The sequence below is a fragment of the Rana temporaria genome, chromosome 10 (genome assembly GCF_905171775.1).
Source record: "Rana temporaria chromosome 10, aRanTem1.1, whole genome shotgun sequence".
In the NCBI taxonomy this organism is placed as follows: domain Eukaryota; kingdom Metazoa; phylum Chordata; class Amphibia; order Anura; family Ranidae; genus Rana; species Rana temporaria.
This window is the reverse complement of record NC_053498.1, coordinates 127,083,169-127,099,674: the sequence shown is the minus strand read 5'-3', so window position 1 is coordinate 127,099,674 and position 16,506 is coordinate 127,083,169. Positions and strand designations below refer to the sequence as shown.

The window sequence follows — 16,506 nt, the reverse complement described above, 5'->3', positions numbered from 1 at the left end:
AACAGCCATACCATTCGCAAACCCTCCCCCCAAAGGGCATTCATGCATTTTTAAATATAAATTAGGTTTAACACTTTAATGTGCTCAAAAATTGCATAATCTTCTCTTTGTCCATTTCCTGCACGACACTCAGAGGAGGAGCCCTGCTAGAAATACCTCTCATTTAAAGACCTGCACAATACATGAAATGCCGTTGGTGTGACTACAACATATAATTGATCTATCGGAAGGTTCCGAGTAGGGCAACAATACTACAATAAACAGAGAGAGGACTGCTGGCAGGAACATCAGGTAGAAGCTGGGAAAGGGTGGGTTGTCCTGATACCGATACTAGTACCGGTATCGGGACCGATACCGAGCATTTGTGCGAGTACGTGTAGAATGCACCAAGACTGAGCAGACACGGCCATGTACAAAAACCTGCATAAGGATAGTCAATGCAAATTATTCTCTTCTAAAACCAAACCCAATTTAGCTCAGACGCCTTCTGAGAGGCCAGGAAGCCGCTTTCGTGCATCTCCCATCCATATTCACAATTACCTTTTGTGAGGCTCCCCCTCTTGCATCTCCAATCTGAGTTCAAACTCACTTTCCAGGAGGACAGAACACCCCTCTCGTGCTTCTCCCATCTGCAATTACTCACCTTCAGGAAACCAGGGACCCCCCCCCCTTTTTTTGTTTCACCAATCTGAGCAAACATCTTCCAGGAAGCCCCTCTCATGTATCTCCCATCAGAGTTCACATTCCCTCTTCCAGGAGGACAGAAAGACCTTCTCATACATCTCCCATCTGATCTCACCTTCAGGTGTCTCCTTCTGTGTTTCTCCCATCTAAGCACACACTCGCCTTCCAGGAAGCTAGGTGACCCCTTTCGTGTTTCTCCCTACTGTGCTTGCACTCGCCTTCAGGGAGGCCAGGGGACACCTCTCATGCATCTCCCATTTGAGCTCACACTCGCCTTCCAGGTGGCCAGGGGACACCTCTCATGCATCTCCCATTTGAGCTCACACTCACCTTCCGGGAGGCCAGGATCTGTTTAAGCAGGGTGTGGAAATATTGCTGTTGTGAGCTGACATAACGTTTGTACTGGGACTTCAGACAGAGCTGGCGGTACTTCACAACTTCTGGGTTCAAGTGGCCATCTAACACAAAGAAAGAGTATGTTATAAAAATATCTAAAGCAAAAAACTCTGCTCACTTGAATTAAAAAGAAAGTTGATCATAGGACAAATAAAAAAAAAAAAAAAAGTTATGAAAAAAATAAAAAATAAATAAATTATAACTATTCCCCGTTGCTTTCAAGTCCTCTATTGTGAATCACTTCCTCGGCTGTCTGAGTAAAAAGCAGGGGCTCTTCCTTTCCCCGACAGTCACACTGTAAAGTCCAACACTTGCAAAACTTTATTATTTCAGGACAACTGCAAGAAGCCATTCCTTGGACCACCTCCTCCACTGACTCCTTTTTCCCACACTGGACTTAATTCTCGAACAATCGGGGAGGTAGTACCTTGACAAAGGAGGAAATACTCCAAAATGCTTTATCATAGCAACCAGCAACACTACCCAAGCAGAGCTCTCTGGATTCCCCACTGAGTATGCATGCTGAACACAGCCCCCTTGCCACTCTGTAAAACAACCCGCCTCCGGGCTTTCCACACAGCATCACAGGCTCCCTGGAACAGATCTGCCAGTGTTCACATGACAAATTCCACTGCCCTATATAATCCTTCCTGTTTAAGTAATAAAAAAAAACATGACTGAGGTTCTACCCTCCTGGTACTAAACCTATGGTGCGAGGTCTACAAGTTGCTCTTTGGTACCCACTGTGCAGCCCTTGGGCTTTACCAGGCAGTAGTGTGTGTGTTCCTTGCCTGGGTGCTCACTCAGGGACAATATAGAAAATACGTATTAAACTGGATTCTACCAGCCAATTAATTTATTATATCCAGTCGATTTCCAAAAGGGATGTAGGGATAGCAGTAATCTCTAGCAATGTTATGTTGCATGCCCCCAGTCTCCAACCACACCTGTAGCATGCCCCCAAGTCTGTGGCCATCTACTGAAGTGCGCACCCACCAGATCTCTGGCTGTCTACTTAAAGTGGAGTGGCACCTAAAAATGGAACTTTCACTTTTTGGAACCCTCCCCCTCTCCGGTGTCACATTTTGCACCTTTCAGGAGGGTATACAATACAGGCATTTGCTCCCGCTTTCTGGCATAGATCACCTCTGTAATCTACGCCTCTTCCGGCACCTACTCTGTACCCCCGCTGTCTTCTGGGAGAGTCAGCTCCCAGAACACAGCGCGGACCAGTGAAGACACGCAGCGCAACTCGCCCATGCGCAATAGGGAACCGGGAAGTGAAGCCGCAACGCTTCATTTCCCGATTCCCTCACTGAGGATGGCGGTGGGGGCAGCCGAGAGACGAGCGACTGCTCGGTTTTGGCTGCCGACATCGTGGGCACCCTGGACAAGCAAGTGTCCATATGTTAAAAGTCAGGAGCTGTATTTGCAGCTGCTGGCTTTTAATATTTTTATTTTTTTTAGTGGGACCTCCGCTTTCAATGAGCACCCACCAGATCTCTGGCCATCTACATAAATGAGCACCCACCAGTGTCTTCATTACATACAATGTACATTATGTGGGGCCCTTTGATGACGCTATGGGCTACAGTTCTAGCCCTTCACCAATCCATACAAAATGTAAAAAAAAAAAAGGGGGGGGGGGCAGTGTGGGAAGAAGTGGAAGCTTGGCTTCCGATACAGTTTCATTGTTAGTTTCAACATGTAACCGAAATAAAAAGGAGACCCCTACCTCGGAAGAGCTTCTGCGCAGTTTGCAGTGGGTTGCCAAAGCGAAAATTGTCTCCCCGAAACAGAGCTTGGATGATGTCGTCATGCTGCTGGCGGGTGTTTTCCTCTGGGATGGATGGTAGGAACTGCCTGAGATGTTCCCGCTGAGAGTCAGACAAGACGTTCTTCCACGTATCCAAACTGACCACATCAAAGAACAGCTCGGGCTGTGGGGGCAAGAAGGACAAAAGTTATTATATATAAAGGGTGGAGAAGTGGACAAAATAAAAATCCCAACCATGAGCACTACCAAGTCTACAAGTAACTGCACTGGTTCCTTTTTCAAGAGCAATTATACACAAAACTTTTTTATTTTTTACTTTGAGGAGGTGGATATGGTAAGGATAAAACCTCTATTTATTTTGCTGTGTCTATTAGGGAGACTTTCCTTCACTTCCCACCACTGAGACAAAAGAAAGTGGGAGGAAATCTCCCAAGGTGAAAGAAAGTCCCCTCTTAGACAGTCATCACCAGAACAGGGGATAAATAGACAGATCATATCTCCCCAGTGGGGACACAGACAACAATAAAAACCCGACAAGGGGTCTAACCCTTTCCACTCCATTCATGTTGGAGCTTTACATACACCTTTAAATTGGAACTTTAGTCAGAAAATTAAAGGGGTTGTAAAGGTACCATTTTTTCCCCCTAAATAGCTTCCTTTACCTTAGTGCAGTCCTCCTTCACTTACCTCATCCTTCCATTTTGCTTTTAAAAGTCCTTATTTCTTCTGAGAAATCCTCACTTCCTGTTCTTCTGTCTGTAACTCCACACAGTAATGTGAGGCTTTCTCCCTTGTGTGGAGTATCGTGCTCGCCCCCTCCCTTGGACTACAGGAGAGTCAGGACGCTCTACATTGCAGATAGAGAAAGGAGCTGTGCGTTAGTGTGCATCCTGACTCTCCTGTAGTCCAAGGGAGGGGGCGAGCACAACACTCCACACCAGGGATTAATGTGTGGAGTTACAGACAGAAGAACAGGAAGTGAGGATTTCTCAGAAGAAATAATGACATTTAAAAGCAAAAAATGGAAGAATGAGGTAAGTGAAGGAGGACTGCACTAAGGTAAAGGAAGCTATTTAGAAAAAATATGTTTTACCGTTACAACCCCTTTAAACCTCCTATTCTTTACAGCCAAGGAAGCTGCTTCTATTTGAGCTGCAACTGCCATGGTGCTGCATGTGTGATCAGTTATGACACCAGCAGTTTGATGGTTTGACAGTTTGGTTGAGCACACAAGCAAATGTGACAGTTTGCACATCCAGCGTTCCAGGAATGTAACTTTTTTTTTTAAACTGGTAAATTGATGGGTTTAGTTCCGCTTTATGATTTACTGCTGGGGCTCTGAGCTTCAGAAAAATGTCAGCCTCTGGCAAGAAGTAGCAGTAGCAATGTTGGAGGCAATTTACAGCACACACCAATTTCAGGTAAAATTATTATTAATGTTCCTTGCAAAATAATATATTTTATTAAGTTGTTATGGGCAACGTTCCATTTTAAATCAATGGGTTTAGTGACACTTTATTATTCATTGCTGCTCAGGGGCTCTGGGCTTCAGCAAAATGGCAGCCTCCAGCAAGAAGAAACGGGAGCAATTCTGAGGGCAATTTACAGCACACACTAATTTTGGCAGCATAATTATTAATGTGGTATGCATGTTCCTTGTTATAGAACATCAATTCTTATCAAGTTGCATTTCGGGTAAAGTTCCACTTTAATGAGCTGCATTCTTTCAGACTGTCAGTATCTCGGGGCTCGGCGCACGCACGTACGCACAGATATGGCCACTCACATCCTCCAGCAGGTCTTCAGGAAGGTTAACTCTGGTTCCTCCCAGTAAACACTCCTCCATGATGGGGGTCCTATGGTTGCCCACACCCGACCCCAGATCCAGGGGGTCATTCAGCATTGTGTCCAGAGGATCCATGACTGATTATCTAAAGGAGGAAATAAAAGATGAAGAAATACTGTAAATGTATAAAAATAATAGGGAGGGGGGCAGGGAAATAAATATGCCACTTTCTATTAACCACTTCCCGACCGCCGCATGTACATATACGTCGGCAGAATGGCACGTACAGGCACATGGGCGTACCTGTACGTCCCTTCCTAGACGTGGGTGGGGGGTCCGATCGGGACCCCCCCCGCGACTTGCGGCGGTCGGGTCCCCTCGGGGAGCGATTCGGGATGACGGCGCGGCTATTTGTTTATAGCCGCTCCGTCGCGATCGCTCCCCGGAGCTGAAGAACGGGGAGAGCCATGTGTAAACACGGCTTCCCCGTGCTTCACTATGGCGCTGCATCGATCGAGTGATCCCTTTTATAGGGAGACACGATCGATGACGTCATTCCTACAGCCACACCCCCCTACAGTTGTAAACACACACAGTGTACACCAAATCCTACAGCGCCCCTGTGGTTAACTCCCAAACTGCAACTGTCATTTTCACAATAAAGAATGCAATTTAAATGCATTTTTTGCTGTGAAAATGACAAAAATCCCAAAAATGTGTCAAAATTGGCCGAAGTGTCCGCCATAATGTCGCAGTCACGGAAAAAATCGCTGATCGCCGCCATTAGTAGTAAAAAAAAAAAAAATTTATAAAAATGCAATGAAACTATCCCCTATTTTGTAAACGCTATAAATTTTGCGCAAACCAATCGATAAACGCCTATTGCGATTTTTTTTACCAAAAATAGGTAGAAGAATACGTATCGCCCTAAACTGAGGAAAAAAAAAAATGTTATATATGTTTTTGGGGGATATTTATTATAGCAAAAAGTAAAAAATATTGCATTTTTTTCAAAATTGTCGCTCTATTTTTGTTTATAGCGCAAAAAATAAAAACCGCCGAGGTGATCAAATACCACCAAAAGAAAGCTCTATTTGTGGGGAAAAAAGGACGCCAATTTTGTTTGGGAGCCACGTTGCACGACCGCGCAATTGTCTGTTAAAGCGAAGCAGTCCCAAACTGTAAAAACACCTTGGGTCTTTAGGCAGCAATATGGTCCGGGGGCTTAAGTGGTTAATAAACACTCTTTACTGCACGGATTCAAAGCCATGCCGAGAGTTACAGTTCTCTCTTTCGAAAGTTATGCTGAGCGTCATAGTCCCCCCCGCGCGCGCAGGACACGCTGAGAGTCATAGTCCTCCCCGTGCTGGACACGCTGAGAGTCATAGTCCCCCCCCCCCCCCCTGTGTGCAGGAAATACTGAGAGTCACAGTCCCCCCCTGGGTACAGAACATGCTGAGAGTCACAGTCCCCCCCCTGGGTACAGAACATGCTGAGAGTCACAGTCCCCCCCCCCTGGGTACAGAACATGCTGAGAGTCACAGTCCCCCCCCCTGGGTACAGAACATGCTGAGAGTCACAGTCCCCCCCCCTGGGTACAGAACATGCTGAGAGTCACAGTCCCCCCCCTGGGTACAGAACATGCTGAGAGTCACAGTCCCCCCCCCTGGGTACAGAACATGCTGAGAGTCACAGGCCCCCCCCCTGGGTACAGAACATGCTGAGAGTCACAGTCCCCCCCCCCCCTGGGTACAGAACATGCTGAGAGTCACAGTCCCCCCCCCCCTGGGTACAGAACATGCTGAGAGTCACAGTCCCCCCCCCCCCCCTGGGTACAGAACATGCTGAGAGTCACAGTCCCCCCCCCCCCCCCTGGGTACAGAACATGCTGAGAGTCACAGTCCCCCCCCCCCCCCTGGGTACAGAACATGCTGAGAGTCACAGTCCCCCCCCCTGGGTACAGAACATGCTGAGAGTCACAGCCCCCCCCCCCCCCTGTGTACAGGACATGCTGAGAGTCACAGTCCCCCCCCCCTGGGTACAGAACATGCTGAGAGTCACAGTCCCCCCCCTGGGTACAGAACATGCTGAGAGTCACAGTCCCCCCCCTGGGTACAGAACATGCTGAGAGTCACAGTCCCCCCCCTGGGTACAGAACATGCTGAGAGTCACAGTCCCCCCCCTGGGTACAGAACATGCTGAGAGTCACAGTCCCCCCCCTGGGTACAGAACATGCTGAGAGTCACAGTCCCCCCCCTGTGTACAGAACATGCTGAGAGTCACAGTCCCCCCCCTGTGTACAGAACATGCTGAGAGTCACAGTCCCCCCCCTGTGTACAGAACATGCTGAGAGTCACAGTCCCCCCCCTGTGTACAGAACATGCTGAGAGTCACAGTCCCCCCCTGGGTACAGAACATGCTGAGAGTCACAGCCCCCCCCCCCTGTGTAAAGGACATGCTGAGAGTCACAGTCCCCCCCCCTGTGTAAAGGACATGCTGAGAGGCACAGTCCCCCCAGTGTACAGGACATGCTGAGAGTCACAGCGTCCCCCCCCCCTGTGTACAGGACATGCTGAGAGTCACAGTCCCCCCCCCCTGTGTACAGGACATGCTGAGAGTCACAGTCCCCCCCCTGTGTACAGGACATGCTGAGAGTCACAGCGTCCCCCCCCCCTGTGTACAGGACATGCTGAGAGTCACAGCGTCCCCCCCCCCTGTGTACAGGACATGCTGAGAGTCACAGTCCCCCCCCCCTGTGTACAGGACATGCTGAGAGTCACAGCGTCCCCCCCCCCCTGTGTACAGGACATGCTGAGAGTCACAGTCCCCCCCCCCTGTGTACAGGACATGCTGAGAGTCACAGTCCCCCCCCTGTGTACAGGACATGCTGAGAGTCACAGCGTCCCCCCCCCCTGTGTACAGGACATGCTGAGAGTCACAGTCCCCCCCCCCTGTGTACAGGACATGCTGAGAGTCACAGTCCCCCCCCTGTGTACAGGACATGCTGAGAGTCACAGTTACCCCCCCCTGTGTACAGGACATGCTGAGAGTCACAGTTACCCCCCCCTGTGTACAGGACATGCTGAGAGTCACAGTCCCCCCCCCTGTGTACAGGACATGCTGAGAGTCACAGCCCCCCCCTGTGTACAGGACATGCTGAGAGTCACAGTCCCCCCCCCCCTGTGTACAGGACATGCTGGGAGTCACAGTCCCCCCCTGTGTACAGGACATGCTGAGAGTCACAGTCTCCCCCCCCCCCCTGTGTACAGGACATGCTGAGAGTCACAGCCCCCCCCCCCCCCCCCTGTGTACAGGACATGCTGAGAGTCACAGTCTCCCCCCCCCCTGTGTACAGGACATGCTGAGAGTCACAGTCCCCCCCCCCCCCTGTGTACAGGACATGCTGAGAGTCACAGTCCCCCCCTGTGTACAGGACATGCTGAGAGTCACAGTCCCCCCCTGTGTACAGGACATGCTGAGAGTCACAGTCCCCCCTGTGTACAGGACATGCTGAGAGTCACAGTCTCCCCTGTGCACAGGAAATGCTGAGAGTCACAGTCCCCCCTGTGCACAGGAAATGCTGAGAGTCACAGTCTCCCCTGTGCACAGGAAATGCTGAGAGTCATAGTCCTTCTCTTACCTCCTCCCCTCTTCGGCGCTCCGTCCTCTCCTTCGTCGCTTCATTCTTCCCGGTACCGGCTTCCGCTCAGCCTGCCGGAAGTGGTGCTCCGGAAACAAACAAGGCACAAGATGGAAACACTTCCGGTGTTGTGATTAAAAAAAAAGTCTCGACCCCATGCAGGATCTCGAACGCGTCATATCCGGTGCGCCATCAATACATCTGATCGCGAGGCTCCACCGCGCATGCGCGACCTCACAGGCCTTAACCATGCAAAATTGTAAGAGCTGGTCCTTCGGGGGAGAGAAGGGTGGCACTCTCTCCTCCTTCAAGCGCCCAAGGACCAGCTCTTCCAATTTTGGCCATCTCCCTCTCCTTCAAACATCCAGGGGCCCACTCCTTCTCTGCCAACCACCCAGGGGCCCTCTTCTTCACGAAATGGCCACCCAGGTGCCCTCTCCTCCTCCAAACACCCAGATGCCCTCTCCTTCTCCCACGGCCACCCAGGTGCCCTTTCCTCCTCCATACACCCAGGTGCCCTCTACTTCTCCAAACACCCAGGTGCCCTCTCTTTCTCCCACGGCCACCCAGGTGCCCTTTCCTCCTCCATACACCCAGGTGCCCTTTCCTTCTCCCACGGCCACCCAGGGGCCCTTTCCTCCTCCCTCTCCTTCTCCCACGGGCCCTCTTGTTGACTAAATGGCCACCCAGAGCCCCTCGCCTTCTTAGTGAAGTGACAGCCGAGCCGGGGATGTGCCTGGCTGCATATGATGGGCACAAGTGGCTCCATTTGATTGACACAAGTGACTTCATATGGTGGGCACAATGGCTGCGTATGATGAGCACAAGTGGCTGCAAATGGTGGGCACAATGGCTGCGTATGATGAGCACAAGTGGCTGCAAATGGTGGGCACAATGGCTGCGTATGATGGGCATAAGTGGCTGCAAATGGTGGGCACAAGTGGCTGCAATTGGTGAGCACAATGGCTGCGTATGATGGGCACAAGTGGCTGCATATGGTGGGCAGAATGGCTGCATTTGACGGGCACAATAGCTGCATATGACAGGCACAATGGCTGCATTTGACGCGCACAATGGCTGCATATGACAGGCACAATGGCTGCATTTGACGGGCACAATGAGGCTGCAATTGCTTGGTGAGGATTAGTTTGTTTGCCCCCCCCCCCCCCCCCCAAAAAAACATTTTTGAGCACCAGCCGCCACTGTCACAGACACTGCTATAGAATTTTCCTTGACCTCCCGTATATATATTTTGCAGGGCTCCCACAGGTAAAGCTCTATATTTTTCCTGGAGCTGCCATTGATATACACAGTGCTATGCAGGGGGCCCACCCCGCCCCCCTTCAGCAAAGTAGGCTAGGGGCGGGGCTGGAGCCAATGCAGCTCTATATTTTCTCTCAACCTCTGTCCCATTGCTATGCATAGTGCTAAGTTACAACGGGGGGGCCCCCCTTCTCCAGAGCAGGTTAGGGACAGGGCTGGAGGCGGTGCTGCCGATGATGTAATTAAGCATCTTCCTCCGCCCGCTCGAGTCTAAAATTTTCCTGGACTGAACTGAGCGTTGCTGTGCGCTCTGATCACACTGCCGGTCAACTGCGCATGCGCAATGCATTCCAAACGCAAGTGCGATGCGTTCCATTAGATTTACGACAGTACACACCAGCGAACCCGGCATTCAGGGCGACGTGGATTTAGAGGAAAGTGGCCAGTCGGCCTCACATCCTCGCTCCGCTCGCTCGGCCTCCTGGCTCTTTTTTTAACATCCTCCAATCCACGGGGATGTTAAGGAAAGAGCCTGGATGCCGACCGAGGTTTCACTGGTGTGTACTGTGGTGAATCCATTGGAACGCATCGCACTTGCGTTTGTAACGCATGCGCAGTTGGCCGCCACGTGACTTCCGCAGCATTCTACGATAGGCAGCAGAATGTGACAATACACCTGCTGTCGCTGTGCGCTCTGATCACACATCCGGCTGTCGCTGTGCGCTCTGATCACACGGCCGGCTGTCGCGGCACGCTTTAATCACATGCCTGCCATTCTTAGATAATAAGGATGAGCTCCGGCGTGTTCGCAGAGTGATAATATAGGATACAAAGAGTATGTTCTAGGACTACATGTGCTCGGAGTTGTTCACACAGCATTGTGGGCTGAACTCGGGGAGGGGCGGGGAAGTCCCTGGGAGGAAGGGGGGTGTAGTCCAGATCCCTCCCTCTCCCCAGCATGCCGGTGTTCTGCCGAGCTGGTTCCTCCTATCGATATGGTTCCCTGTAGACTGCGCAGGCGCAATCCGAGCCAACGGAAATCTACGAGCGGGAACAGCTGCAGACGCGCTTGCTTCTGATGCCTGATTATAGACGCCACCGATGCTTGGTAATATACAGCGCTCTATACAGCAAAGGACGGATGCGATATCGAGCAGACCTTTTTTGGGGGATGGTTTTCTCAATAAAATACACGTCTCACACCTGCCCCTTGCTGTATAGAGCGGCGTGTATAATCGGGCATCGGGAGCAAGCTCGTCTACAGCTGACAATCTCTGTTGCTGTGCACTCTGATCACATGGCCGGCTGTCGCTGTGCGCTGCTCTGATCCTTCGGCCAGCTGTCGCTCTGATCACACGTCCGGTTGTCGCTCTGCGCTCATGTCTCCAGAATGTTACTTCCGGGTTTGCGGGCTGCGGTGCTGTGATTGGCTGAAGCAGCGATGACGTCACTCTAGCACATGTGCGCGGGAGCCGCCAGTCACAGCACAGCAGCTGAAAATAAGGCACGAGCGACCCGTTTCTTCAGTGCACATGAGCCGATGATGTCTGCGCAAGTGCAAGTGTAGGAGAAATTCACGGTACCTTCAGGTAAGCTTTATTATAGGTTTACCTGTAGGCAAAAGTGCTTATAAAAAGGGTTTACTACCGCTTTAACCACTTCCTGACAGCCGTACGACTTTGTACGGCCGGAGTGTGGTTCTAAATCTCTGGATGCGTGTGCCTGGCGATCGGCGGTTACAGAGAGAAGGACATGGATCTGTGTGTGTAAACACAGAGATCCACGTCCTGTCAGGGAGAGAGGAAACCGATCTGTGTCTCTTGTACATAGGGACACAGATCGGTCACCTCCCCCAGTCAGTTCCCTTCCCCCACAGTTAGGAACACTATGCAGGGTACACATTTAACCCCTCCCTCACCCCCTAGTGTTAACCCCTTCAATGCCAGTCACATTTATACAGTAATTAGTGCATTTTTATAGCACTGATCGCAGTATAAATGTGAATGGTGCCAAAAGTGTCCGATGTGTCCGCCATAATGTCGCCGTCCCAATAAAAATCGCAGATCGCCGCCATTACTAGTAAAAAAAAAAAAAAATTCTGTCCCCTATTTTGTAGGCGCTATAACTTTTGCGCAAACCAGTCGCTTATTTTTTTTGTTTTTTACCAAAAATATGTAGAATACGTATCGGCCTAGACTGAGAATTTTAATTTTTTTTGTTCAAAAAATTGGGCTATTTATTATAGCAACAAGTAAAAAATTTTTTTTTTTTCAAAATGGTCACTTTTTTTGTTTATAGCGCAAGAAATAAAAAACACAGAGGTGATAAAATACCACCAAAAGAAAGCTCTATTTGTGGGAAAGAAAGGACGTCAATTTTGTTTGGGAGCCACGTCGCACGACCGCGCAATTGTCAGTTAAAGCGACGCAGTGCCGGAAGCTGAAATTTCACCTGGGCAGGAGGGGGGTATATGTGCCCAGTAAGCAAGTGGTTAAGGGTTGTGCAGGTGCCAGATGCGCACGCACACACACAGTGCCAGTGATCATCATTCTGTCATAAGACAGCACAGATCACAAGCACAGAGCCTGTCAAGTGATTACATTTCAGAGCCCTACCCTTGTTCAAAATAGTTGAAATAGAAGAAAAACTAAGCTTTGAAAACTGAAAGTGAAAGAAATAGGCGCTAGCTAATCTTGAAAGCCGTGACCATTCCTACAAGAGGAGGCACGCCTAATCATTACACTACAGACACGCCCATTACAACACACTGTCAAAATGTTTATTTATTCCTCAGTCTCTGTTCACACTGGCGTGCTTACATCATGCCTCAGAGAGAAAAACCAAACAGGAGAGCGAGGGTAATAATTATGACGAGCAGGTATGCAAGCAGCAGCAGCTTTATTTTTTTTGCGCTCTGTGCGCACACAAAACTTACACACCAGGCGCAGAAAAAAATAAATACAAAAATCGAGCACACAAAAAAAGTGCACAGGGTGTACACAGTCTAAACAGAAAAGCCAGTGCAACTACCCATATACCCAGGGCCGATCCGCACTATAGACTCATTATGCAAGCCAATTAGGGCCCTGCAAAGTTGCGGAGGGCCCCCCAAATTATTAGAGGCCCCGCCTGTTGAGAAGTCATTGTTGGCTTCTCAACTCGCTGGCTGCATGGGAGGAGAGGTAAGAAGTCAGCACCCCCCCATTTCTTACTTTAATGTCAGATGTCTTTTCACCCCCTTCTCAACTTTAATGTGACAGGTCACTGTCGGCAGTCCCCCCCCCTGCCGCTCAACTTTAATGTGACATGTCATTTTGCTTAGGGCCCCAGGGAGGTCAGGATCGGCACTGCAAACACCACATAGATAGCAGAGCTCCCGGGTGCTCGATCCATAGTCACTGGCTGAGTAGCGCAATGAGGAAAAGATGATCAGCACTCCAGTTGTTGCTCTTTAAAAAAATCTTTGTTTTTATTGACAAGCCACAGTAGACAAACGCAAATAAGAACAGTTGACGCGTTTCAGCCTATAAGGCCTTAGTCATCATGACTAAGGCCTTATAGGCTGAAACGCGTCAACTGTTCTCATTTGCACTTGTTCACTGTGGCTTGTCAATAAAAACAAAAGATTTTTTTAAAGAGCAATGACCAAAGTGTGGATCATCTTTTCCTGTGCACACACAGTCTTCCTTGGAGAAAGGACGCTATCCCTGAACTCCCCAGACGTCCTACCAGCCAAATCCAGGTGGAATCCATTCATCGGGGGACCTACCGAAGCAAGGTGCTCCCAAATACAAAGGTTGGAGCACCCCTGACGGGAGACCCTATGGCGGGGGTGGGGGGGGGCTGACCTGACCAGAAGGCCATGTGTACTCCCCCGACCTTTAGGGTAAGTCTGGGAACCTACATTCCACTAATCAAAAAGTAAAAGAGTAAAGTACTATGTACAGTACATGTGATTAATGCGATTAAAGATTAAATAGTGGTTAAAGCGGGGGTTCACCCGTCTACCATGCCATCCAGCATACTAGCGTCAGCTACAGTATGCCTTTATTTTTTATTTTTTTCGCTGTACTCACAGTTTAATCCATTAGTTTAGTTTCAGACTCCCGCAGGGAATAAGGCGTTCCTATGAAGAGGGGAACATGATTGACGGCCGGCAATGGCGCGTCGCACTTCGCCGAAAATAGCCGAAATAGGACTTGGCTCTTCACGTCGCCTGCGCACTCAGCTCCTAGTCTGTGCGCAGGCGCCGTATAGCGGCGTGAAGAGCAGAGTCCTACTCCGGCTATTTTCCGGAAGCGTGACGCGCCATAGCCGGCATTCAATCATGTTTCCCTCTTCATAGGAACGCCTACTCCCCGCGGGGAGTCTGAAACAAAACTAATGGATTAAACTGAGTACAGCGCAAAAAAATAAAAATAAAGGCATACTGTAGCTGACGCTAGTATGCTGGATGGCATGGTAGAAAGTTGTTTTTTAGGGTGAACCCCCGCTTTAAGGGCTGGTTCACACGACAAGATCCGTGTTTCGGATGCATTCCTAAATGCACATTTTTGATGCGTTCAGTGCTCCCCCCCCCTTTTTTTTTCCTCATCTCAATTCAGGACGTGTGTACTAGTGCGTTTTTGATGCGTTTTGCTACGTTCCAGGTGTGTTCCATACAGAAAAAAAATGCAATTTGTTTTATTTATTTTTGCTTGCACTCGAACACACTACACTGGTCATTGGAATACATGGAAAACACTATGCATGCGTTTTTTGATGCGGATTAAAAAACGCACTGGACTGCCTCTGATATGAACCAGCCCTAAAGGATTAGTTCACCTTTACAGAAAAAAAAAAAAAATGTAAATGGGAACACCTTACACCCTCCCCATCCCCCACTTCCATAGTATATACCTTTAGCGATCCTGAGCAGTCAGCGCCCACGTAGCTGGTGCAGCAATCCAGGGATTTTAAATCCCTGACCTCTTCTCTGTGCATCGCTTTCGGGATTAACCAGAGCGATTCATTGTATTGGCGCTGACCATCAATCTGGTCCATCCCGGAAGCGCTGCACAGATAAGCGCAGGGATTTCAAATCCCTGGACAGCTGAACCGGCCGCGTGGGTGCCGACAGCTCAGGATCGTCGAAGGCAAATACAGCAGGGAGTATTGGGGAAGATTTACTAAAACTGATGCACTTAGAATCTGGCGCATCTGTGCATAGTAGCCAATCAGCTTCTAAATTCAGCTTGTTCAATTTAGATTCGACAATAAAATCTTGAAGCTGGTTTCTTTGCAGAGTTGCACCAGATTTTGCACTCTCCAGCTTTAGTAAATAAACCCCATTGTTTTACTTTACCTTTACATGTGTTCTATGAAGGTGAATTAACACTTTAAGCGAAGAGTGATTTCTCCCCAAGGCAGAAGAGGTCCTTCAATTTAAAGTGTTTGTTACCCTAACATTTCATATTCCTGATAGGTGACTGCTGTTCCATTTACTTTTATGAGAAAGTCTCTTTCTCTTTATATTGCTTCCTTTGTGTGAAATCCCTGGTGTCCCTGCCAGTTCCTCTGCTTTCCTATTAAACACTGACCACACTAAGCAGGGGAGCACATTGTGGTAAATTCTTTAGTTATGCTGGGAACTCTGGGCCATATCCACAAAAGAGATACTCCGGCGTAAGCCGTCGTATCTCTGGTTCTAACTTTGGAACTGATCCTCAGAAGCAGTTTTCCTAAGTTAGGCAGAAGATCCGACATCTGTAAGGGACTTACACTGCCGGATCTTAGGATGCAGTACCGCATCCGCCACTGGGGGCATTTCGAGTCGAAATGCCTCTTCTAGTATGCAAATTAGCACTTAGGGCGATCCTCAAAGCTTTTGTGCCTAGTTTTTTCGCCGTAAGTGTTAGTTTGCCTGGTGTAAAACTAGGGCTGCTTTTACAAAGTGTAAAGTTAGTCACACCTTGTAAAGGCCCATTCAAGCGACGGCATTTGGTATGCATTCCCGAGGGAGAACTCCACGGCAATTTGTAAAATCCAAACCGGCATGGGTTCCCCCCCAGGAGCATACCAGGCCCTTAGGTCTGTTATGGGTTGTAAGGAGACCCCCCCCCTCCGCCGAAAAATCGACGTAGGGGGTCCCCCTACAATCCATACCAGACCCGTATCCAAAGCACGCTACCCGGCCGGTCAGGAATGGGAGTGGGGACGAGCGAGCGCCCCCCCCCTCCTGAGCCGTGCCAGGCCGCATGCCCTCAACATGGGGGGGTTGGGTGCTCTGGGGCAGGGGGGCGCACTGCGGGCCCCCCCACCCCAGAGCACCCTGTCCCCATGTTGATGAGGACAGGACCTCTTCCCGACAACCCTTGCCGTTGGTTGTCGGGGTATGCGGGCGGGGACTTATCGGAATCTGGGAGTCCCCTTTAATAAGGGGGCCCCCAGATACCGGCCCCCCACCCTAAGTGAATGGATATGGGGTACATGGTACCCCTATCCATTCACCTGTAGGCAAAAAGTAAAATTTAGTAAACACACAACACAAGGCTTTTTAAAATAATTTATTATTCTGCTCCGGATGCCCCCCCTGTCTTCGTTATTAGCTCAATTACCAGGGGGGGCTTCTTCTTCCACTCTCCGGGGGTCTTCTTCCGCTCTCCGGGGGGGGGTTTCTTCTTCCGCTCTCCGGGGGGGGGGGGGCTTCTCCGGACTCCGGGGGGCTTCTTCCATCTTCTCCCCTCTTCCGCTGTTGACTCGGCGAACCCCGGTTCTTCTGCAGATGTCCGGTGCCTTCTTCTTCAGCGCTGGCTGCCTGCTATGTTTGTGTGTTAGCTCAATTAGTAACAGGCAGCCGGCGCGGTCTTCTGTGACGTCAGGGTCTTCTGTTCTTCTCCCCTCTTCCGATGTTGACTCGTCGCCTGTTGTCGCTGCAATGATGGAAGCGCGCCTTGCATCCCATTTATATAGGCATCACCG

General features: G+C 49.9%; 1 protein-coding gene across 2 annotated transcripts in view; it reads right to left on the bottom strand.

Annotated features, from left to right (window-relative positions):
- The window catches only part of NFRKB (nuclear factor related to kappaB binding protein), a 57,299-nt gene extending 48,892 nt beyond the window's left edge, over positions 1-8,407 (bottom strand). The window contains exons 1-4 of one of the 2 annotated variants that reach the window (XM_040326242.1): positions 8,284-8,407; positions 4,644-4,788; positions 2,816-3,020; positions 1,015-1,142 (exon numbers count right to left, since the gene is read on the bottom strand). In XM_040326242.1, coding sequence (XP_040182176.1) covers positions 1,015-1,142; positions 2,816-3,020; positions 4,644-4,778 — 468 coding nt within the window. In that variant the 5' untranslated portion in view covers positions 4,779-4,788; positions 8,284-8,407. The remainder of the gene's footprint in view (positions 1-1,014; positions 1,143-2,815; positions 3,021-4,643; positions 4,789-8,283) is intronic. The other variant, XM_040326241.1, reaches the window with a different exon arrangement.
- Positions 8,408-16,506: the final 8,099 nt, after the last annotated feature.